Below are 24,221 nucleotides of genomic sequence, written 5' to 3' on the forward strand. Positions count from 1 at the left end.
AAATGGTCCAAATATGTTTTGACCTGACCCAAAGTGTACTTCTAGAACACAATGAGGCTTATACAGCTCCAGAAGCACACTCTGGGCTGGGTGAAAACATATTCGGGCCTCATACATCCACTTTCTGTGGATCCATGGAATGAATTTAAGTTGAAAAATGCACTTCAATTACATAATCTTAAAGCGTAAACCCCCCTCTTAAAAGATTTTCCTAGTATAATATTTTTATGTCCTTTGGCTTGAGCTATGTGAAAATAATAATATGAGCAGTTACTTGCCTTCTCCAGTCAGCAACACGTTTCTGCCGTTACTCCAGTATTTGCTTATATGCTGCAGACTACCCAACAGTGACCACTGCAGTCAGTGACTGGGCGCAGCAGCTCTATATGTTTTGTAGTGTGGGCAACATATGTTGACTAGCTGCTATTGCTAATACATGTTACAATAAAGCTTACCATAACATGTATTCTTACCAGTAGCAGCAAGTCAAAGCCATAAAATCCACTGCTTTTTATAAAGCGAAAAAATAAATAATATTAAGCAGTATTAAGTTCAGCCACTTGGTTTGGCCTTCCACAACACTGATTAAAAGCCTAGGTACTAAACTATGGTAATGTGCCCCTTATGGGGCACATTAATAATGGAGTATTCTCAATCTAATGTTTTAGAGTTTTTTTTATGCCAAAGTGTTATGCTTTTTCATCAGTTTGGCACACATTAAGGCTGACATTAGACAGTCATTTTTTTATCCACTCCTCAATTGATTTTGTGCAAAAAAAAACAAAAAACTGTGCAACTTTTTAAAAAGTTATAATTCATAAATTTCCAATTTCACAAACAAGTGCAAAAAAAAAAACAAGTGCAAAACATTAGAAGTGCCCCTATGTCCTCACTGTTCTCCTACTTTGCCTTTTAAGGGGCTATTCTAAAAAGAGAATAATAAAAAGTGACTTTTGTTTTAAAACATTAAAATACACTGACCATGAGGGGATGGCATTCAAGTGTCTTGTGTAAGCTTTATTCTACACTTAGTTAGGTATGAGACATTAATTATATGATTGCTACTAAGAGTAAATTTGCACAATATTTGCTGTGCGATCTGGGCTATTGTCACTATACTCTGCTGTCCATAAACGGGGCAGTAAAGTATGTGGAAACATCCTCTATTGAAATTTTGCTGCACACACGATTTATACTTAGCATAAACAAAGAAATATAGTTCTGTAGTTTATACAGACTATTAATATGTTTTCTGACAACTAACATACCTGTAATTGTTCGGGCTTCTTTAGTTTTAGCTTCCCTGTTTTGTAACCATCATGATGTTCAAATAACTCAAAGAATCTGGAAGCAAAGAAAAATATGAGCTAGGTCAAATAATTTAAAATAATGAGGATTTCCCTGCAGTTTCTTCAGTAATCCTCAAATACCCATGTCCTAAGTTACAAAGAGCCATCATTGTATGTACAAGAAAAGGGAAACCATAGTTTACAAGACAAGTAAAAGCAGCCATTTTGCCGTTACCTAGAATGTCGAACCTCCATCTTCATCTTCTGCTTCGGTGTCCTATCCCCGTGACGAATTATTGCGATTACACATCTCAACTCCATCCTAAATAATGTATAAAGTAAATATTACATTCAAAACAATTAGCAGACTTATGTCGCAAGGGTTTGAAAGGGTTATATGCTGCCAATAACTAAAATAAGTCCTATTTAGTGATGGGCGAGCATTAACCACTTCGCACCAGAGCCTGTTTTTGCCTTCGTGACCGGGCCAATTTTTTCAATTCTGACCACTGTCACTTTATGAAGCAATTACTCTGGAACGCTTCAACGGATCCCCCTGATTCTGAGATTGTTTTTTCGTGACATATTGTACTTCATGATAGTGGTAAAATTTCTTTGATATCACATGTGTTTATTTGTGAAAAAATCGGAAATTTGGCGAAAATTTTGAAAATTTTGCAATTTTCAAACTTTGAATTTTTAAGCCCTTAAATCAGAGAAATATGTCACACAAAATACTTAATAAATAACATTTCCCACATGTCTACTTTACATCAGCACAATTTTGGAACCAAAATTTTTTTTTGTTAGGGAGCTATAAGGGTTAAAAGTTGACCAGCGATTTCTCATTTTTCCAACAAAATTTACAAAAACATTTTTTTAGGGACCACATCATATTTGAAGTCACTTTGAGGGGTCTTTATGACAGAAAATACCCAAAAGTGACACCGTTCTAAAAACTGCACCCCTCAAGGTGCTCAAAACCACATTCAAGAACTTTATTAACCCTTCAGGTGCTTGACAGAAATTTTTGGAATGTGGAAGAAAAAAATTAACATTTAACTTTTTTCACAAAAATGTTACTTTAGACCCAATTTTTTTTATTTTCACAGGGGTAACAGGAAAAAATGGACCCCAAAATTTTTTGTGCAATTTCTCTTGAGCGTGCTGATACCCCATATGTGAGGGAAAACCACTGTTTGGGCGCACGGCAGGGCTCGAAAAGGAAGGAGCGCCATTAGACTTTTTGAATGTAAAATTTGTCTGAATAATTAGCAGACACCATGTTGCGTTTGGAGAGCTCCTGATGTGACTAAACAGTGGAAACCCCCCACAAGTGACACCGTTTTGGAAACTAGACCCCTTAGGGAACATATCTAGATGTGTGGTGAGCACCTTGAACCCCAAGGTGCTTCACAGAAGTTTATAATATTGAGCTGTAAAAATAAAATTTTCACATTTTTCCCACAAAAACGTTTTTCATCCCTTAATTTTCCATTATCATAATGGTAATAGGATAAATTGCACCATTAAATTTGTTGTGCAATTTCTCCTGAACACGCCGATACCCCATATGTGGGGGAAAACCACTGTTTGGGCGCACGGCAGGGTTTGGAAGGGAAGGAGCGCCATTTGACTTTCTGAATGTAAAATTTGTCTGAATAATTAGCAGACGCCATGTTGCGTTTGGAGAGCCCCTGATGTTCCTAAACAGTGGAAACCCCCCACAAGTGACACCATTTTGGAAACTAGACCCCTTAGGGAACTTATCTAGATGTGTGGTGAGCACCTTGAACCCCAACGTGCTTCACAGAAGTTTATAATAATCAGCTGTAAAAATAAAATTTTCACATTTTTCCCGCAAAAACGTTTTTCATCCCTTAATTTTGCATTATCATAAGGGTAATAGGATAAATTGCACCATGAAATTTGTTGTGCAATTTCTCCTGAACACGCCGATACCCCATATGTGGAGGCAAACCACTGTTTGGGTGCACGGCAGGGCTCGGAAGGAAAGGAGCGCCTTTTGACTTTTTGAATGCAAAATTTGTTTGAATAATTAGCGGACGCCATGTTGCATTTGGGGAGCCCCTGATGTGCCTAAACAGTGGAAACCCCCCACAAGTGACACCATTTTGGAAACTAGACCCCTTAGGGAACTTATCTAGATGTGTGGTGAGCACCTTGAACCCCAAGGTGCTTCACAGAAGTTTATAATAATCAGCTGTAAAAATAAAATTTTCACATTTTTCCCGCAAAAACGTTTTTCATCCCTTAATTTTGCATTATCATAAGGGTAATAGGATAAATTGCACCATGAAATTTGTTGTGCAATTTCTCCTGAACACGCCGATACCCCATATGTGGGGGAAAACCACTGCTTTGGTGTACGGCAGGGTTCGGAAGAGAAAGGAGCGCTATGTTGGCTGGGATAGGCAGCAGACACCATGTCACATTTGAAGAGTCGCTGACATGCAGAAACAGCAGAAACCCCCACAAGTGACCCCATTTTGTAAACTACACCTCTCAAGGAATTCATCTAGGGAAGTAGTGAGTATTTTTTAATTTTTAAATTTATACCATTGGGCAGTGAAAAAAGCATAATTATATTTTTACCACAAAAAAATGTTTTACCCTCAGATTTTACATTTTCACACAGGGCAATGGGTAAAAATGGTGCCGAAATGTGTCACACAATTTCTTCTAAAAGTGCCAATACCCCATATGTGGCTGTATCGTACCGCTCAGCCATACGGCGAGATCTGGGGGGGACGAAGTGCTATTTGACAATTGGAGAACAAATTATTGTAGAATAGGCATTTGGATTTGGGAGCATAAAATTTTTTGAATTTCTTTTGGGGGGCAAGGGCCATTTCGCTTTTCCAGAGCCTTTCTGCTACCAGTAACTTGGAAGTCCCTTATATTTTTAACAGATGACGGACCTGAGTGGGGACTAGCTTTTTTTGAGGACTGAGTTGAAGCTTTTATTGGGAACATTTTACGTAACATTTATCCGGCGCTCTAGGCTGAGCACTTACATCGGGGTTTCCATCTAAATTTCCAAGTGATGTAATTCAGATGAAACCCCTGCGGGATCCATTCACTGTAATGAGGCAGCAGAGTTACTCTGGACTCCGTCTGGCCTCTGTTTAGCGGTGTCCTTTTTTTCAGAAGTGCACAAAACTGTGGCCAACCGCACTTTTATGCACGCCTAAAACAAATGACACCGTGGGATCACAGGCCAGACGGCATCCACAGTGGCCTATATCTGCCTCATTACAGGGAATCTTCCGTCATGGGTTCCGGCTGAATCACATATTTCAGAGATTTACATGGAAACTCTGACGTAAGTGCTCAGCGCAGAGCGCAGGATAAATGTGTGCCGAGCCATACTGCGATCTTTGGGAGACATAATAAACAAATCAGTAGCAGGTGAAGAATTGGTTTTATTTATTTTTTTACGCCGTTCCTAGTGTGATATAACTGATTAGATTACTTTATTCTTCGGGTCAGTGCGATTACAGAGATACCAGATTTATATCGGGATTTTATGACTGACAGCTGTCACACACTAAGAGACGCTTTTTTTTTGCAAAATCTAGTTTTTGCATCGCCATATTTTGAGAGCTATAATTTTTCCATATTTCGGCCGACAGAGTCATGTGATGGCTTGTTTTTTGCGGGACGAGTTGACATTTTTATTGGTACCATTTGTGGGTACGTGACATTTTTTGATCGCTTTCTATTCCGTTTTTTTGGGAGGTAAAATTAACAAAAACCAACAATTCAGGAATTGTTTTTTGAGGTTTTTTTTTATGCCGTTCTGCGTGTGGTAAAAGTGATCAGGCAGCGTTATTCTTCGGGTCAGTACATTTACAGCGATACTACACTTACTGTATATTTTTTTATGTTTTGGCGCTTTTACACAATAAAACAATTTTAAAGAAAAAATATTTTTTTTGCATTGCTTTATTCTGAGAGGTATAACTTTTTTATTTTTTGGCTGATGGAGCTGTATAGTGGCTTGATTTTTGCAGAACAAGATGACGTTTTCAGCGGTACCATTTCTATTTCCATTTTGCTTTTTGATCGCATTCTTTTCCACTTTTTGTTTGGCGATATGAGGAAAAAGCATAGTTTTTTGCTCCGTTTTTTATTTATTTTTATTACGGTGTACACATAAGGAGTTAATTAGTGTGACAGTTTTATAGCTCGGGTTGTTTCGAACGCGGCGATACCAAATATGTGTACTTTTTTTATTTTTGCATAACTATATGGATTTATCGGTTTAATATTTTATTTATTTATTTTTATTTATTTTGTATTTTTTTTTTAACAGTTTCAAAACATTTTTTTTTACTTTTTTTACATTTTTACTTAGTCCCTGTATGGGACATTAATTTTTATTTTTCTGATCCCTGATCTCATGTAATGTAATAGACATATATTACATTACATGAGATCTTCACTGACTCTTTCAGTCAGTTTCCTGTCTGGCATCAGCTACATACAGGCTGAAGTCAGACAGGAAGGACACCATATATGGCAGAGCTGGAGGCGGTCATGTGACCTCCAGCTGCCATAGCAACGCCAGGTCCTGAAAGCAATCAAGGGGTCGTCAGAGAGGTAAGTGGACGACCCCCTCTCCTCCTGCTGTCTCCTATATGCCGCGATCACTATAGATCAGAGCATATAGAAGACAGCAAAGGGTTAACATCACTGGGACCTGATCTAATCAGGTCCCGATGATGTTCCCTGTCAGAGCTAACGCTCTGCACCGCTCTCACAGCGCTTGCAGGACCCAGGGGGTCCTGAGCACTGCGAGACCACCCACCGTTTTTAAACGTCCGCGCTGCACAGAGCCCAGGCAGCGCGGACGTTTATCTACAGTGGGCGGTCGGGAAGCGGTTAAAATGCTCTGGCGCTCGTTGCTCACGTCGAGAACACTGGAATACTCGGGTGCTCGCCCCGAGCAACGAGACCAATGTAAGTCTAGGGGAAACTCGAGCATTTTTCAGGCGGCTCCCCCCGGCAGTCTGCAGAGGGCCTAAAAATTGCCCAAATCGACGGGAACAGTGCTCAAATGACATGGGCACAGCATGGGGAAGACCCCTGGAAGCATTTCTGACTCCCAGGTCACTTCTGTCAACAATGTTGTCAGAGGTATTACGCCACTTTTACGGACTCACAATAAAACATACCAAAACTAAACCAAAATGTTAAAGAACATCCTTTCCAGGGTAATGACTTGTATATAAAGCAAAATAAATAATCAAAAACAAAAATGCTCCTCCACACCTTGGGCTATGTTCACACGTAGCGTTTTTGATGCGTTTTTGCACTTTTGCATTGCTTTCAACCGTGACAAATGCTTTCACCAGGAAATGTCATTTTAACATTTTACAAACTTATCTGGACATGTGGTGTGTGTGACATGATCAGACACATCCTGTTTCATTTATGATGGAGGGACTCTGAAAGTCACAAAGCCTATTTTTATAGGGTCATCAGGCGGCCTTTACTATTCTTAAAAGTCCAGCAGTCGGCTATGTTTTGTTGTTCCCATTACTAAAGAGTGGGTCTCCTATACTGTTATTCCGTATGCAGTGAGTGCCAGGGTTGCCCAAAATTTGGATGCATCCCAATACCCCTTTGAAGAGACTTAGAGGAGGGCCTCCTGAAAACAATGTTCCCATTATTAGGAAGTAGGTCTCCCATTGTGTTTGTCTATGCAGTGAATGCAAGGGTTGCCAAAAATTTGGAGGCACTCCAATGCCCCTTGGAAGAGACGTGGAGGTCAGAGGGCCTCCTGAAAACAATGTTCCCATTATTAGGAAGTGGGTCTCCCATTATGTTAGCCTATGCAGTGAATGCAAGGACTGCCAAAAATTGGGAGGCACTCCAATGACCCTTGGAAGAGACGTGGAGGAGGGCCTCACAAAAAAAAAAAAAAATGCTCCCATTAGAAAGGAGCGGGCATCCTATACTTGTAATGCCCATGCACTAAGTGTATGGGCTGACAAACATTTACCCCTGGGGGGTATACATGAACATACTGTATACATTTTTTTTTTTTTACGGGCATCATAAACACCCTTTAAAAAAATTATGTGGGTGTTGCATCACGGACCACGGTCACCCTGATGATATGGTGGTGGAGGATGAGGAGAAGGAGGAGGACAAAAGCAAATAGCCAAAATCAGGAAGCGTATACCAATGTCTGGGTGTGAACAGGTGCATGGGAATACACCTCCCAAGAAAAGACACTGGATTTGAGTTTATGTTACGCTGCTATCATTCAGTGGTGTTGAGAAGTCTGGCCCAATCCAGCCCTTGTTCATTTTTATAAGAGTCAGCCTGTCAGCATTTTCAGTTCACAGGTGGATGCGCTTATCAGTTATAATTCCACCAGCGGCACTAAAAACCCGCTCTGATAAAACGCTGTCGGCAGAGGAGGCCAGGACCTCCAAGGCATGTCCAACGAAGTGTGACCTCTGCCGCCAGTGTTTTCAGATGGGAATTTTTTTAATAGTTCCGCAACAAGGGCCTTCTGGTACAGCCCCATTTTTTGTAGACCTCTCCACCTCAGGAATAAGAGATATAAAGTTCTCCTTGTAGCGTGCGTCTAGAAGTGTCACCAACCAGTAATGAATGTCACCCAAAATTTTGAGAACACGAGGGTCATAGGAAAGGCAGCGTAACATAAACTCAGCCTTGCGTGCCAGACTACTAACAGGCAAGACTTCCGTGTCCTCACCAAGAGGATGACTGACCATGCTCTCCTCCTCCTCCTCTCTGTCCTCTGGCCATCCACGCTGAACAGACGGTATGACAGCTGTGCAGGTAGTAACGTATATAACGCATGAAACTAGCTCCTGTTCTTCCTCGTCCTCCTCTTCCTCATTGTCACCCAATCCACGTTGGGATGAGATGAGGCTGGGCTGTGTGTAATCACCCTGTATGGTTCCTTGCTCCATCTTATCGTGCTCCACCTGCAATGCATCCTCTTTGATTGTGAGCAGAGAGCATTTCAGTAGACAGAGAAGCGGGATGGTGATGGCAATTATGGCGTCATCGCCGCTCACCATCTTGGTGGAGTCCTCAAAGTTTTGGAGGATGGTACATATATCTGACATCCATGTCCACTCCTGAGGTCTTATGTGTGGAGTCTAAACTGAATACAGATGCCTTGTTGATGCTGGTACTCAACAACTGCCCTCTTCTGCTCAAAAATCCTGCCCAACATCTGCAGTGTAGAGTTCCAACGCGTGGGAACATCACACACTAGTCTGTGAGCCGGAAGCTGCAAACGCTGCTAAAACACGGCAAGGGTGGCAGAAGCTATAGGTGACTTTCCAAAATGGGCACACAGGTGGCGTACTTTAACAAGCAGATCCGGCAGCTCCGGGTAGGATTTGAGAAATGCTGAACCATGAGGGCTAGGCATGGTACGTGTGTGAGCTCACCTCGTCTCAGACCCGCCACCAGGTTCCGGCCATTGTCACACACGACCATGCCTGGCTGTAGGTTCAGAGGTGTGAGCCACAGAGTTGCCTGCTCTTTCAGAGCTGTCCACAACTCTTCAGCATTGTGTGGTTTGTCACCTAAGCATATTAGCTTCAGCACAGCCTGTTGTCGCTTGGCAGAGGCAGTGCTGCAGTGCTTCTAGCTTGTGACTGATGGGTTCATTTCAGAGATAGAGGCTGAAGAGGAGGAGAAGGTGCAGGAGCTGTAGACCGTGGGGGCAACCATGATTGACCTAGGGCCCACAATCCTGGGCGTCGGGAGGATGTGTTCTGTCCCAAGACCCGAATGGGTCCCGGCTTCCACCATATTAACCCAGTGTGCCGTCAGCCAGATGTACTGTCCCTGCCCACAAGCACTTGTCCATGTGTCCGTGATTAGGTGGACTTTCCTGGTAACTGCGTTGTTGAGGGCACGGCTAATGTTTTGGGACACGTGCTTGTGTAATGCGAGGACGGCACACCGGAGGGAGAAATAGTGGCGGCTAGGGACCGAGTAACGAGGGTTGCGGAATGCTTCCGTCTCCAAGAGCCTAAAAGGCAACATTTCGAGCGCAAGCAGTCGTGAAATGTGAGAATTTAGTAGTGTAGCCTGTGGGGCGTTGGCTGCGTATTTGAGCTTGCGTTACAAGGCCTGGGGTATGGACAACTGAACGCTGCGCTGGGACAAGGACGTGCTTCCTGATGCTGCTACTTGAGAGTGTGCAATGACAGGTGCAGGGCAGGAGGCATCTTCACATGCACCATAGACAGGGGATTGGCTAGCAAGCACAACAGCGGAAGAAGCCATGGTGCCACCTGCAGACACTGTTACTGGACCCTGGGATTCGGCCCACAAAGTCGGGTGCATTGCTGCCATGTGCCTGATCATGATGGTGGTGGTCAGGCTGGTCGTTTTGACACCCCTGCTGATGCTGGCCTGGCAGGTGGTGCAAATGGCCTTTTTGGGGTTATCGGCAGAGTCTTTAAAAAACAACAAGACTCGGGAAGACCTAACAGTTGTACTGGCAACTTCTTTTGTGCTGGTTTTACGGGGAACGGTTGCCTGCTTTCTGTCTGCGGCCACCACACTGCTTCTTCCTGCCTGTTGGGGTGCTCTGCCTCCCTCCCCCTGTGTGCTGCTGTCCTCGCTCTGCATATCCTCCTGCAGGTTGGGTCAGTTACTATATCATCCACCACCTCGTCTTCCACTTCCGCACCCTGGTCCTCCTCCTGACTTTCTGGCAATTGTGTCTCATCATTGTCCACCTCTTGTGACATTTTCCCACCGTCGCCTTCGTGTGACCGTGGCTGCTCCAATATTTGGGCATCGCTACATGCGATCTCCTCTTGCCTCGCTTCAAGTGGACCGGGCGAGAGGCCCGAATCTATAAATGGAAAAGTGAACAGCTTTACAGCGTGTCCAAGTGTGAAATCATTTGTCTCCGGGCAGTCGGCATGGTGGGACGAAGGAGGATCAGGGTGAGGAATATGCGGTCCAGACTCACGGCTACTAAGACTTGACAGTGTGGAAGACAGGGTGGTGGTGGTGGCTAAGTGACTGGAAGCATTATCCGCTAGCCAACCAACAACTTTTTGACACTGCTCTGGGTTCAATAGTGGTGTGCTGCGGTCACCTAGGAATTGGGACAGGAAGGTCGGGCGAGAAGATGTGGGTGTTTGTTGTGGCACAGTTTCAGCTTGCCCACGGCCTTGGCATTGGCCTCGTTCTCTGCATGCACCATCACTATCACATGCAGTTCCCGGTCCCTTGCCACGTGCCTTGCCCATTTTAAATGTAGGACAATATCTTCCATGCTCACTACAAATGACTGAATTTGGAGCGAACTTATATGTGATCCGTGTGACGGAGAAACCACAGTTTTAAATACCTGGCCTGTAGGTAACTATTTTGAACAGCAAACTAGTGTCAATTGCTTCACTGACACACTGAAACAAATTTTTAATGGAGGTCAGAAATGGCAGTATTTTCTGAAAACGTATATGTGATCCGTGTGACGGAGAAAACACAGTTTTAAATACCTGGCCTGTAGGTAACTATTTTGAACAGCAATCTGGTGTCAATTGCTTCACTGACACACTGAAACAAATTTTTAATGGAGGTCAGAAATGGCAGTATTTTCTGAAAGCGTATATGTGATCCGTGTGACAGAGAAAACACAGTTTTAAATAGCTGGATTTTTAGTGCTGTAATATGGAAAGGACCTGGCTGTATTCTGCAGTGCCAACAAGCAAATGGCACAGAAAAACGGTGTTCTCTGGATTGCTTTTTAAGCAAATAATGAGGATTAAGATCCAAAAAAAATTATTCCTGGCCCCTGAGACCTGGGCCTTTGTCTAGAAATATCTAACAGCAGCAGTAGGCAGAACTGGAATGGAGCCTCTTGTGCTATATGCACTGCAGTCTGCTATATACACTGCCTGCCTGATATCTCTGCAGATAGATTAGTCCTCAGAAGGACTGTTTGTTGAGATGGATATGTGTAATGTATGTGTTTTCTCCCTACACTACCTAATACACGTGACATGTGACGAGCAGAGCGGCGCCAGGCCTGATATAGACCTGATGACGCTGTGAGGCCAGCGAATCACTATAATGCCACAACCACCATGGCTGCGGCATTACAATGAGTGGCAAGCAATCCCTGCATGTTGATTGGCACTCTAAAGAGCGCCAAACATGCAGGGAAGGGACCCGAGCATCTCACAAGTACTCGGCGAACTCCGAGCATCTCGAGTACTGAGATGCTCAGACGAGTAGAGTACTTGCAAGTATGCTCGCTCATCACTAGTCCTATTATTTCAGCAGCCAAAAGCTCTTATCCACATTTTCAAAAATTGTCAAACTGCGAAGCAAACAGAGCCAGATAAAAAAAACATTCCTCTTCTCCAAATCTCTTAATGTGATAGCATTTGCATACATGCTTTCACAGAACTCATGGCATCTTGCTTTAATACTGGTCAAGAGTTTAATAAGATGTGAACAAATTTACAAACTTATTATCTGAGCCTTAAACATCAATAGCCTATCATTAGCAAGGTGACATGATAAACCTACTTGGAGACCTAGGTCGTTATATTCATCTGGAAGCTGCCAGGCAAAGATAATCTAGATAATGGAATATCCCTAGCTCAGAATTCATTGAGGGTCTTTACATAGAGAAGAGTTAAAAGGGTTGTCCAGTACTATTAAAAATATGCCAATGTGTTTTAATGATAAATAGAAGCTTCTTTATAATTACCTCCTGGTGCTGTTTCTGCCTGTGAGTGGCGCTATCGGTGGCCGCTCACAGGCAGTACGTGACCCCCCCGTTGACGTCACGTCAAGTGAGGCGTGACTCAGAGCTGGGGTCCCCGCGGTGGCTGCTGGGTTGTGGGTGGGGTTATTCCCAGCATCACACCGCGCGCTTTCCCAATGAATGGGGACATGGAGAGTGCGTGGTGGATGCCGGGTGTGACGCGTGGGGTACCCCGCCCACAACCCAGCAGCCACTGGTGGAACGCAGAAGAGAGACCCTCAGCTGCAGCCTGGACTTGTCGTGTCATCAGCGGATGTCAGAGCCGGCTGCAGCCAGGGGTCACGTGCTGCCTGTGAGCGGCCATCGATAGCGCCACTCACAGGCAGAAACAGCACGAGGAGGTAATTAGAAAGAAGCTTCTATTTATCATTAAAACACATTGGCATATTTTTAAAAGTACTGGACAACCCCTTTAAGGTGCTCATACACCTTCCATAGCAGTCGGCCAATAGCTGTTACGCATACAGATCAGTTCATACCAGTATTAAGGCCTCATGCAGATGTCCGTTTGTTCACGTACGCAAAAAAAATGGTCCGACTGTAGTCAGTGTTTTTCACGAAAGGAGAAATATATACGTTACAAAGCGTCTCCTATCCTTTGCAATGTTAATCCTAGACCGCACTCGAATTGAACACTGATGACATCTATGTTCCGTCTCACAGACCTACAGACTTTTATAGCTACTTGTCATCTTTGATGTTAGTAAAAAATGGACGTCTCCATGATTTTTGCACAGACAAACTGACCACAAAAAGACAAGGACATGTGGCTAGCCCCATAGCCTATAATGGGTATGTGTTCTACCCATGAAACTGACATCTTAAGTTATCCAATAAATGTGTTAAAAAAATAAATAATACACATTTAAATATTAAACATTTTTCTAAATACCTTCATTTAGCAAAAACATAAGCTTTATCTACTGCACTCGGTCAGGATTCAAAGATGGCAGTTCCCATCAGAGTGCAGATAAAGCTTATCTTTTTGCTAAATAAAAGGTATTTAGAAAAATGTTTAATATTTAAATGTGTATTATTTTGTTTATTTATTTTAGCACATTTCTCGGAGAACCCCTTTAATGAATCCTTATGTGATATTCTTAAAGCGGAGCGGGGAGAAGCTGCTGCCAGACATCTCATCTCCCTGAGAATAAAAAAAAAGGACTGCAAATTGAACATGGCTGATCCAACTTTCCTCCAACCTCATCCATCAATGAGTCAAGAGGTTTCCATATACATCAGAAAATCAGACGGCCCAGCCAAATAAGGCAGACTTGGCCAACTGTTTTGTAAACCACAAACAAGACTGCCTTTCTGTTACATTTTCTGAAATAAGTTCCATAAAACCCTGGCTAACCGTAGCCTAACCAAACCAAGGATAGGTATCATGCCACTCACATTGTGCCGGATGTAGTTGGTACAATAGGTATATCCTCTGCCTCTGTCGGGATGGACCATGGAATGTGGAACTGTGGAGCAAGTTCTCTCATTATTATATTCCTAAAATAAAACACATGAACACTTGTTTATTGCTTTTCTTAATTATAGTGCACACATTCTCCCCTTTTCTTCTAATGCCTAGACACACATTTATAGAAATCTCAGCATTATTACCCATAATGTACACTATTACATATAAAGACACACATTATATAAGCTAAATGTTGTGATGGTGTATTAAGAAATCACTGTTTACAGACATCACTGGTGTAAACAAATTTCACATTGGTAATAGAAAAATATTTAGATTTAAGAGTCCTCAGTGGTTGATACCTTTTAATGGCTAACTGAAAAGATGGTAACAAGTTGCAAGCTTTCGAGACTACTCAGGACTCTTCATAAGGCATAGTATAACACAAAATCTGAAGAGTCACATATTTATACACAATAGGACACAGAAATAATGCAATAGATGAGACAGCTGACGTAAAGCAGAGCTATTACTGTGAGAGAGAGATAAACAGTTCTGGCTGTAAATATTGGATTAGTTCATAGATAAAGAGTGCGAAAGTTTTATTATCCGGTGATTGAGGTCTGGTCCAGAGTTGTGATGACCACACAGGTTTGAGGAGCACATTCCTTAGTTGATGTAGAATGACATAAATCCATGCGACACATTCACTCCTGCTTTGAAGGGGTCAAAGGTCACCATGAGTTTATATTCCCAAACTTTTCTGTCTCTCTGAGATTTGAAATTACCTTTTTATACCAATAATTTCATGTCTTTGATGCTGTGATCAGGGCAACAAAATCACAGGGACTCTCAAATCTAAATATTTTTCTATCTACTGGCTAACACGGTACAAAAATATATATTTTCCCTGTATCACATTGGTAATAGTATTGTCTTATGCAGAAATATCAGAGGATAGCGTTTCAAAGGCAGGTTTGGAAATTACACTGAATTAACGCCCTGACCAGAGTGTTCTGCTTAGCAGTGTAATCATTGGGGACAGCACAGCAAATAGCCTGTAATTATATTTTTCAATGACTGTACACAGATCCTTCTTTGTGCAAAATACACAATGTTGTATGAAGCTTGCACTTTATCATTACCAGCTCATATAAACAAAAAGCTAGAAACCTACCCCAATATTTTGGCACAGTCATCATAGTACTTCATAGAGTTCTTCACAAAACTGAAACCGTTGACATCACAAACAAAAGAGTGACCATTGGCTCTCAGCAGGTCGAAGCCGCAGACTGTTTGCTGAAAACAGAGGTATATTCAGCAATAGATGAACCGTTGTTAAGCTTAATATTGATCAATTAAAATAATAGTCTGTTAATCAGACTATTTCATATCGGACATTTATGAGACATCCATAAGCTGCACAATGAATATATGATAGGTGGGAGTCCCATTACAACCCGAGTCTATCTGTGGGACAAGGCCCTGTAGAAAGTTCCTAAAAATCCTGAGCAGCCCCCTCTCTACTGACAGCGGCGAGGAATAGGGGCCCATTCTCCAGATAAATGCAGGTGCCAATGGTAAAGCCTGTATCTATAGGAAAATTATACTTTGTAGCTAGATAGGAATAACACTCTTTAACTTAAAAGCTACCTAGAAATGCTTAACTGGTGTAATGTCCATCCATTAAAATATATTTAAAAAGTAACCATTATTTTAATTTTTATTTCAGAAATCAATAGTACACATGAAAAGAAGCAACTTTGTAATATATCTAATCAGAGAAATCTGATTTTTTTTTCTCTGCCAGGACTGATCATTCATTTTCAAAATCCTCAATGCCTGGGTAAAATCTGTATTCAGTGAAGACAGATTGTTACATTACTGAGATACAATGTTATCAGTAGTATCTGTCATCTATGTAGAAGAGAGGGAGGAGGTGGAAGGAGGGGCTAGACACAGAGCTCCTCCCTCCTCCTACCCCTTCCCAATCGGACCAGAACCTTACCAGTAGCCACTGCCATCTCCTATCTCAGTAATGTAACAATTGGCCTTAACTGAATAAAGATTTTACCTGGGTATTCAGATTTTGGAGAATGAAAAATCAGTCCTGCTGGAGAAAAAAAGCTAATTTCTCTGATAAGATGTATTACAAAGCTTCTTATTTCCACTATTGATTCATGAAATAAAAATTAAACTTTTTGACCAAGAGGGAGCATCCTCAGTGAGTCAATCACAAGGCAGACATTTATTGTGTGTACTACCTCATTGAACAATAATTTTGACACCCCTGGTCAACCATGGCAAATGTAACTAAAAGTCAGATGTGTAGGTTAAAGCCCCAGTTTCCTGATGCAAAATCTGTCCTGTTGCCCTCCCATTGTTGCATTTGGGCTCCCTTGGAGATCAGGCATTTTGATGTGACTGCTCCCATATTTCAGATCATAACACCTGACAAAAGCATAATTGGAAATACTGCATTACCTTGAAGGCCAAGCAAACTTTACGGGCGACCAGCTTTTCCATTGCAGTCAACATGACTGGATAACGAATTTCTTTCCCCTCACTGTCACGCTCCACTTTCCCATCCAAAGCTGGAGACTTGCGGGCCTCTGCATGGGCATAATCAGGACCAACTGTATACACCTAAATGACATGGAATCATTACTATTATTCCGTTTTTCATCACTGGCAGAATAACAAAAAATCAAGGGGTAAGGATGAATTCTTACCTTCACATCAGTGCCATCAGTGGGCATGAATTCTTCATAAATATAAGATCCAGTCTTTCTAACACTACTCTCTGGAGAATACACACTGCTACGGCTGCCAATCTGTAATAATAATAACCAATGTAAAACCCCTACAAAATGCTAAGCATTAAAGGACCCTTCATGTAAAACCCCTATAAAATGCTAAGCATTAGAGGACCTTTCACTAGTCTGAGCATGTTAAACTGTCCAAATTATGGAATAGTGGCTGCAGAGCTGAGTAAAACATAGTTATTTTATAGTTTTTCCTCTGCAGATCTCATCTTATGGCAGTCACTGTGGAGAACTGACAGCACTGTGAGTTGAGATCTGGAAGTGTTTGTAATGATACATAACTCAGCTCTGCAAGTAGCTGCAGGGATCAGTGAGGAGGGCGTGTTCTTTTCTCAACTGCATGACGCCATCTGCTTATGATTGGTCCACCATATGCAGTGGAAGAAGTACACGCCCCCAGAGACAAATATCTAGTAATGTTCAGTTGAACTAGGAGGTAAATTATACCCTAAACTTTGCAAGTTAATATCGGCACAATCGGAGAGGAGAATAAAAAAAAAGGCTTTATTCAGCTCTGCAGTCACTAAGTCATGATCTGGCCAGTTTAACATGCTCAATTTGGTGAAACATGATCTTTAACCATTGTACCACATTTCACACAACAATATACAGAAACTTTAGGAATAACATTATAGAAAATAATATATGTTCCATACTACATATAAACATTAAAGAATTGTAGTATACGAAATGAAAGTAATATCACAGCAATTTAAGTATCCTACATTGATCAATGATACTAATAATCTAGATTTATATAGCGCCAACATATTTCACAGGATGCATATACAGACAAAAGCACATTACAGAGAAACAAATTACCAAACCAAACAGGGCTCTGCTCACAAGAGCTTACAATCTATGAGGAAATGGGTGTGAGATGGGTCACAAAAGATAAATGCTTAATAATAATATATTTCTTTACATCTTATCTACATTTTTAGATTTTAAATCTAATTGCTTCATGTGCTAACAATTTATCTTGTACATTGTAGATTGTAATATACAGAAGTTTTGGAAATTAATGAATTCATGCCTCTTTACAAATATCACAACAGACAAACTGTAAAAAGGGAAAAAAAAAATTCACACAATACAAAAAAATCCTACAGAGACTTGACGATATTCTATGTATATCCCCTGGAACCTGTTTGGGAATGGGTAAGGTAAGTGAAAAATTGAATGACTAATATTTCTTTTCAATGGATTTTATGTGAATAACCCTTCTTTATTGTAAAACCTTACAGTTTTCTGATATAATTCTGATGTGTTTTAACTCCATACCATTTTCAAGATGCCTGCTTCCAGAATTAAATGGAAACATCTAAAATCTGAAAATCAGTCTCGGTTATATTCCGTTTACATAGGTGCAGAGTGTTAAGGTCAGTTTATGTGAACTGACACTGGGTGCAGTGATCAGTAAATGTTTATTGATCGACAGTCCTTTAATAGTCTGTTTACACAGGCAGACCACAGTAAGCAATGAACATTAAATGATCTGCAATTGACCCTTCAGTGCGCATAGACTGCCAGGATAAAACGCTGCTCAGAACAATGGACTTTTGTAGAGTACAAAATATCATTTCACCTGATAAACGAGTTTTGCTCATTCGATGGGTGATCGTCAGCCTACCGTATTTACTGAAGAATATTGTGAACAAGTGTTGACGATAATCTTGCAGTGTAAATGCATCTTTAGATGGGTGCGAGCTCTGATACACTATCTGAGCAGTACATTATTTGTATGGGTTTTCAGTGTCTGAATGTTTCAAGTCACAGACTGCACACAGACACTGTGAGTAGTAAAGTTTCATGACTTTTTAATTTCTAATGAACACATTTAATTAAAAAAAACATATCTTGTGCAGTAAATGAGACATGAATGTGAGTATATTTCCTTGTCACCAGTAAATTCTGCTTATTACATAGTTGTCACTGGGCCTATATAACTTAGACTAAGTTCACATCTCCAGTAATCATACGTATGAAACAGATCCAGCAGTAATCAGTTATTTTAGCAGGATCAAAAAGTTGTGCAGACGGCTCTTTTTTTTTCATCGGGCTTAAAAAATCAGATTGCAACTGGATCTACATTTTTTTTTTTTAAATTAAACATTGAAGCTTATAGGAAATGGATCCGTTTCAAAACAGATGAATATTGGACATGTGAACTCAGCCTTAGCTGATAATGGACATGTCCTTGCAGACAGAGTGTGACCTCATTATATTGTTTAGTGTAATGAAAGGAGAGGCAAGTGTTGACGGTGCAGGTAAATGCAGAAGATGTAGAGGAGAGAACTGGATTTGTTCTATTATCTGTCATTTTTGACGAGATAAAGGAAATCATAGTATCTTAAACTTGTAAATGTCCAACTCCTTACCTTTCTAAACAGCCTTTGGCTACCACCTCCCGCTGATGTTGGGTAGTAGATATATACATTGTGATCTTCTGCACTAACTGGCTTCTCTACAAAGGGCTTAGGGAAGATCTCTCCATTCACTTCTACCTGGTCTTCACCTTCCACCAGGTTACACTCTGTTAAAAAAAAAAAAAAAAAAAAGCCTCCGATTAACATTTATTTATTCAAAGAAACAAAGGGTGAGATATCTCAATACAGCTGCAAAGTCAGATCTGTAAGCAAGTTACTCCCATGGCGGTACATGAAATCATCATAAACAGGAAGCACACTGTTAATAAATGTAATATTGGGGGGTGGTCTGGTGCTTTTTCCGTATTTTCTAATAATAAGAATTGTGCAAAAGCTTAATGACCAAGTGAATAGGAGCGTGACTGAAGCAATGTCCCCTTTTCGGACATTTTAAAAATGTCTATTAAAAAAATAAAGCAAAAAAGTGCAGTGGCTTCATAAATATGGTGTTCACTTTGAATATTATTTTTTCAACATAGTTACAGGAGAAAACTGGCAGAAATTCACAGAAACCTCTACCCAAAATAAGTAATCACACTGTCTTCACTGACAGCTAACCGAAATGTATTTTTCCAAATTAAAGGGTTTGTTCCAACATATTATCAGACAAAAATTGCAAAGTGTTATAAGAACTTCAAGAATGGAAAGGATTTTTAATTGTATCGTTTACTACTTGTTGCCTAGGCTACAGGCCACCTTTGAACTCTATCAGAGGTGGCCACCTTTCTTGGTAAAGATTGCAGCGCTTACAAGCTCTTTGCTATGAAGCTCATAAACCCTGCTCTAAAACTAGCTGGATTAGCCAGCTTCAGAGCCGCTGTGCTCCTCTGCTGCCACAGAGACAATCCTGCCTCTGATTGCAGCATTGGAGAGTGTATAGTTCGGGTCAGCAGGACAATGACGCTGGTCCAGACTGTCACGCAAACAGGACCAAACCATCTCCAGGCAAGAAAGAACCCAGGTAGTAGCTCCCAAAGAATAAAAATGCAAAAGCCACTTTAAAGCTAGTTTTTCACAGATAAATGTAAACATACCATCTGGCTTGTCAGGATCTCTGTTAAGTACTGCATAACGGGGAAGATCTATTCCTTCTTGCTGTAAGATGCGATATACTTCCCTCCTACAGAGCAAAGCAAGAACAATTAGTATAGGATGGTACCACACAAAAATTATGCCTTACTTCACAATTCTTTCTAAATACCTTAAAAAATGAAGATTAAGATCCTAGGTTAACTTCCTGAATTCCACTGATTTATAGTGGTCCCCATTGTATACACAGTAAATCACTTCTCATTCATTCTAGTACTAATCCTGTAAATTTTCCTTTCCTAAGACCCTAACAATATTTTATTATTAGCAGATTCTTGCTGACTTCATACTGAATAACCAAAGTCCCTGGACTTAACCTGTGGAGTTACTGAGGTTTGTTTCATGACAAGGTTCACTTCAATAACTGTAAAAAAAGGGAAGCTAAGCAATGAAAAATATGCCGAAAGGAAATTCTATAAATTCAGATCACTCCGGTAATTAAAATGTAATACACCAGAAAATCCCGTCAGTATTAGATAGTACATAACCTCTTTCTCTAATGACGGTGTCCATTTTGGTGGAGTTGCAGTCTGTATAAAATGGACTGACTCCAACTCCTAAAGTATATAATAAATTGGGTAAAAAAAAACAAAGGCTCGTTTCAGTTTTGCCACAAAACATGTTGATGATCGCCAAGACTTTTGGAAGAATACTCTGTCGACTGACAAGACAAAAGTTGAACTTTTTGGAAGGTGTATGTCCCATTACATCTGGATTAGAAGTAACACAGCATTTCAGAAAAGGAACATCATATCAACAGTAAAATATGGTGGTGGTGGTGTGATGGTCTGGGGTGGTTTTTTGAATTGTGTCATTTCTATTTTTTGTTCTCTGTACTGTGTTTACTGGTTAATTGATTTTATATTTTAATATATAGGACTTTTACAGATGTTGCGATACCAGTTATACACAGCTCAAAAAAATAAAGGGAACACTCAAATAACACATCCTAGATCTGAATGAATGAAATATTCTCATTGAATACTTTGTTCTCTACAAAGTTGAATGTGCTGACAACAAAATCACACAAAAATCATCCATGGAAATCAAATTTATTAACCAATGGAGGCCTGGATTTGGAGTCACCCCCAAAATTAAAGTGGAAAAACACACTACAGGCTGATCCAACTTTGATGTAATGTCCTTAAAACAAGTCAAAATGAGGCTCAGTATTGTGTGTGGCCTCCACGTGCCTGTATGACCTCCCTACAACGCCTGGGCATGCTCCTGATGAGGTTGTGGATGGTCTCCTGTGGGATCTCCTCCCAGACCTGGACTAAAGCATCCGCCATCTACTGGACAGTCTGTGGTGCAACGTGACGTTGGTACATGGAGCGAGACATGATGTCCCAGATGTGCTCAATCAGATTCAGGTCTGGGGAACGGGCGGGCCAGTCCATAGCTTCAATGCCTTCATCTTGCAGGAACTGCTGATGTGGTGTTGTTATGCGGACGAAAGGAACTCCAGAAGGCCACACAGAGATGCTGGATGGTAGGTTTAAACAGCCATACTTTTTATTCTCCTGCTTCCGTTCCCTTCCCCCTTGTCCCCTCCTCCCCATTACATCATTGTTACTAGGCAGAAACTGAAACAAGGATAACAGCCAACCAATCACATATGTAGTAACAACATCACATCTCTTCTCTTCTCACAAAACAAAACAACAATAGAACTGGATAACGGTTCAAAAATTCACATTAGTACAAAAGGGTTTTTTTTTTTTTTTTTTCTTTTTACTGCAGAACATAGTCCAAGAGGTGGGCTGGCGGTCTTTCGATTTGCCCTCGCTGGATAGCGGTGAGACATCTCAGCCCCAGATGAACTTTCCGAGTCCTCTGAGGTATCCTCCCTTGGAACTGCTGAGCTCTGGGGACCCGGCAGGACATCATCGCCATCTGCCTCGTCTGTTTCTGGGATATAGTCACAAAGTTTTTTAAAATGTGACACGTTCCTTGTGACCTGGCGACCGTGATCTTGAGCAGTGACCATGGTGCCTTTGACTTGTGTGACCTGAAAGGGTTCAGGATAGTATCGTGATGCAAACTTGTCACTAGGTCTTAGTCTTTTTACAAGGACCCAATCTCCCACCAAAACTTCCGGCGGCTTGCAACGATGACTGCTCTTATCTGCATACCTCTTCATCTTCTGTTTGGATATGGCATCCTTAGTAGCAATTGGTGTTTGAACAGGACTCAGCGGAACGCTCGGGAGTTTGACACGCATAGGCCTGTTGAACAGCGCAGTGGCGGGTGGTACCCCGGTAGTAGAATGGGGTGTAGCTCTGTACTGTCTAAGAAATCTGTGTAGCTCTTGCTGTAAATCCTTGTGCTCCATGGTAGCGATCCTCAAAGTTTTGTTGATTGATTGCATGAACCGTTCCACTTCACCATTGGCCTGAGGCCAGTAAGGAGTTATTTTCCTGTGAGTGAAACCTAGATAGGTAGCGAATGATCGAAAGTCTGTGCTATTAAAAGGTGGTCCACTGTCGGATTTCACTGTTTCCGGTATGCCATATGCCGAGAAGATCTTGTCTAATTTTGGTATAACAGCCCTGGCAGAGGTTGTCGAAACATGTTCAATGACTGGGAACCTCGAATAGTCATCCATGACAACCAGCAGGTAGGAGTGATCCGGTAAAACACAGAAGTCAACACTAACAGCAGTTCACGGGCCCTCTGGCAGGGGTGTCATTTGTAAGGATGCGCGTCTATGGTCAATTGTAGTTGCTTGGCAAGGTATGCAAGTTTCAATAAGTGCCTCTACTTTTTTGTCTAGTCCTGGAAACCAGACTTTCTCTGTTTGCTTTGTTTTCACCACCCCTTGATGAGCCTCGTGGGCCAGATCCAGTACTCTGCTTTGAAGCTTCTGGGGTATCACCAGCCGATTGTTACGCAACAGTAGACTTGAATCAGACACGGAGAGAGCATGTCGTGCATTAAAGAAAGCTGTCAAGTAGGTTGTTTGATCTGGTGTTTGGAGGCGGGCTTCAGCAAGAAAATTGCTCCAATTTTTAGATCGAACAGTCTCTATAACTAACTGAAGTTGGTGATCGGAATCCACCGTTTGTTGTATTTCCTCCATAGTCATGGCTTTTGGCACAGAATGTGCAACGATAAAATTGATATGTTCCTCTGCAAGGATAGTTGCTGGGATGTCGTCCTTGGTAGTTTGTGGTGTTGGGTGTCTCGAGAAGTAGTCTGCCGGATTACCGGCTCCTGCCTCGTATCTCAACCGAAACTGGTAGTTCTGTAGGCGGAGCAACCAGCGTTCAAGTCGTGGGGGAGGCTTTGAAGAATGTTTGTTGAAAAGCGGAATGAGCGGTTTGTGGTCACTTATCACTGTGAATTTATGTCCCATAAGGTACAGATGAAAATGAAGGCATCCCCATACAACCGCAAGAGCTTCCCTTTCAGTTTGTGAATAGCGTTGTTCTGTCTCTGTTAAGGCTTTGCTTGCATAGGAAATGGTAGAGACGTTGCCTGCTTTGGACACTTGTGTGAGAATTGCACCCAGGCCCACCAGACTTGCGTCCACGATAAGCTCGGTGGACTTTAGAGGGTCAAAATAGGCCATGACGGTGTCGCCAGTTAGAGTGGACTTCATGGAGTCGAATGCTGCTTGGTGTTCAGTAGTCCATGTCCAAGGAGTGTCTTTTTTTGTGAGTAGTCGCAGGGGTTCGGAGACCGTGGCCAGATCAGGTATAAATCGTCCACAGTACGTGACTAGTCCTAGAAAACTGCGAACCTCTGACACATTTTGAGGTTGGCTAGCTGACTTTATGGCAGAAATTTTCTGAGGATCTACTGAAACTCCTTGCTCAGAAAAGATATATCCAAAGAAGCTTAATGACTTTTGGTTAAACTCACATTTTGACGGATTGACAGTTAGATTGCAGGCTTGCAGTCTCTGAAACACTTGCTCTAAGTGACTGTCATGCTCCTCTTGGGTTGTACCATATATAAGAATGTCATCACTGACGTTTAGGACTCCTGCTATTCCAGATAGAACCTGACTGATAACGTTCTGAAATATTTCTGCCGCAGATGAGATACCAAAGTTCAACCTCTTGAATCGTCGTAAACCCACGTGGGTACTAAAAGTTGGAATGTATCTGGAATCTGGATGCAACTCAAGTTGATGATAACCTGATTTTAAATCAATTTTAGAGAATACTTTTGCACCATTCAGGTCTGCGAGAATGTCATCAATAGTGGGCGTGATGTGCCTTTCTCTTTGAATAGCCAGATTGGCATGCCGCATATCCACACATAGCCGGATTTTACCAGGCTGCTTTGGTTTTGGTGCAACAACAATGGGCGATACCCAAGGGGTCGGGCCTTCAACTCGTTCAACAT

General features: G+C 41.6%; 1 protein-coding gene across 16 annotated transcripts in view; it reads right to left on the reverse strand.

Moving 5' to 3' along the window:
- Positions 1 to 24,221, reverse strand: part of PPIP5K1 (diphosphoinositol pentakisphosphate kinase 1) — a 204,372-nt gene that overhangs the window by 125,325 nt on the left and 54,826 nt on the right. For all 16 annotated transcript variants that reach the window (XR_012251298.1, XM_073653167.1, XM_073653162.1 and 13 more), the window contains exons 5-12: positions 19,811 to 19,896; positions 18,729 to 18,883; positions 16,255 to 16,356; positions 16,007 to 16,168; positions 14,700 to 14,821; positions 13,510 to 13,611; positions 1,525 to 1,611; positions 1,269 to 1,344 (exon numbers count right to left, since the gene is read on the reverse strand). Coding sequence is in view for 15 of the 16 variants with exons in the window: in XM_073653167.1 (XP_073509268.1) it covers positions 1,269 to 1,344; positions 1,525 to 1,611; positions 13,510 to 13,611; positions 14,700 to 14,821; positions 16,007 to 16,168; positions 16,255 to 16,356; positions 18,729 to 18,883; positions 19,811 to 19,896 (892 nt within the window). In the remaining variant the exon portion in view is untranslated. The remainder of the gene's footprint in view (positions 1 to 1,268; positions 1,345 to 1,524; positions 1,612 to 13,509; positions 13,612 to 14,699; positions 14,822 to 16,006; positions 16,169 to 16,254; positions 16,357 to 18,728; positions 18,884 to 19,810; positions 19,897 to 24,221) is intronic.

Source organism: Phyllobates terribilis, unplaced genomic scaffold (genome assembly GCF_046119375.1).
Source record: "Phyllobates terribilis strain yellow unplaced genomic scaffold, ASM4611937v1 Scaffold_11__3_contigs__length_659146591, whole genome shotgun sequence".
NCBI lineage: Eukaryota > Metazoa > Chordata > Amphibia > Anura > Dendrobatidae > Phyllobates > Phyllobates terribilis.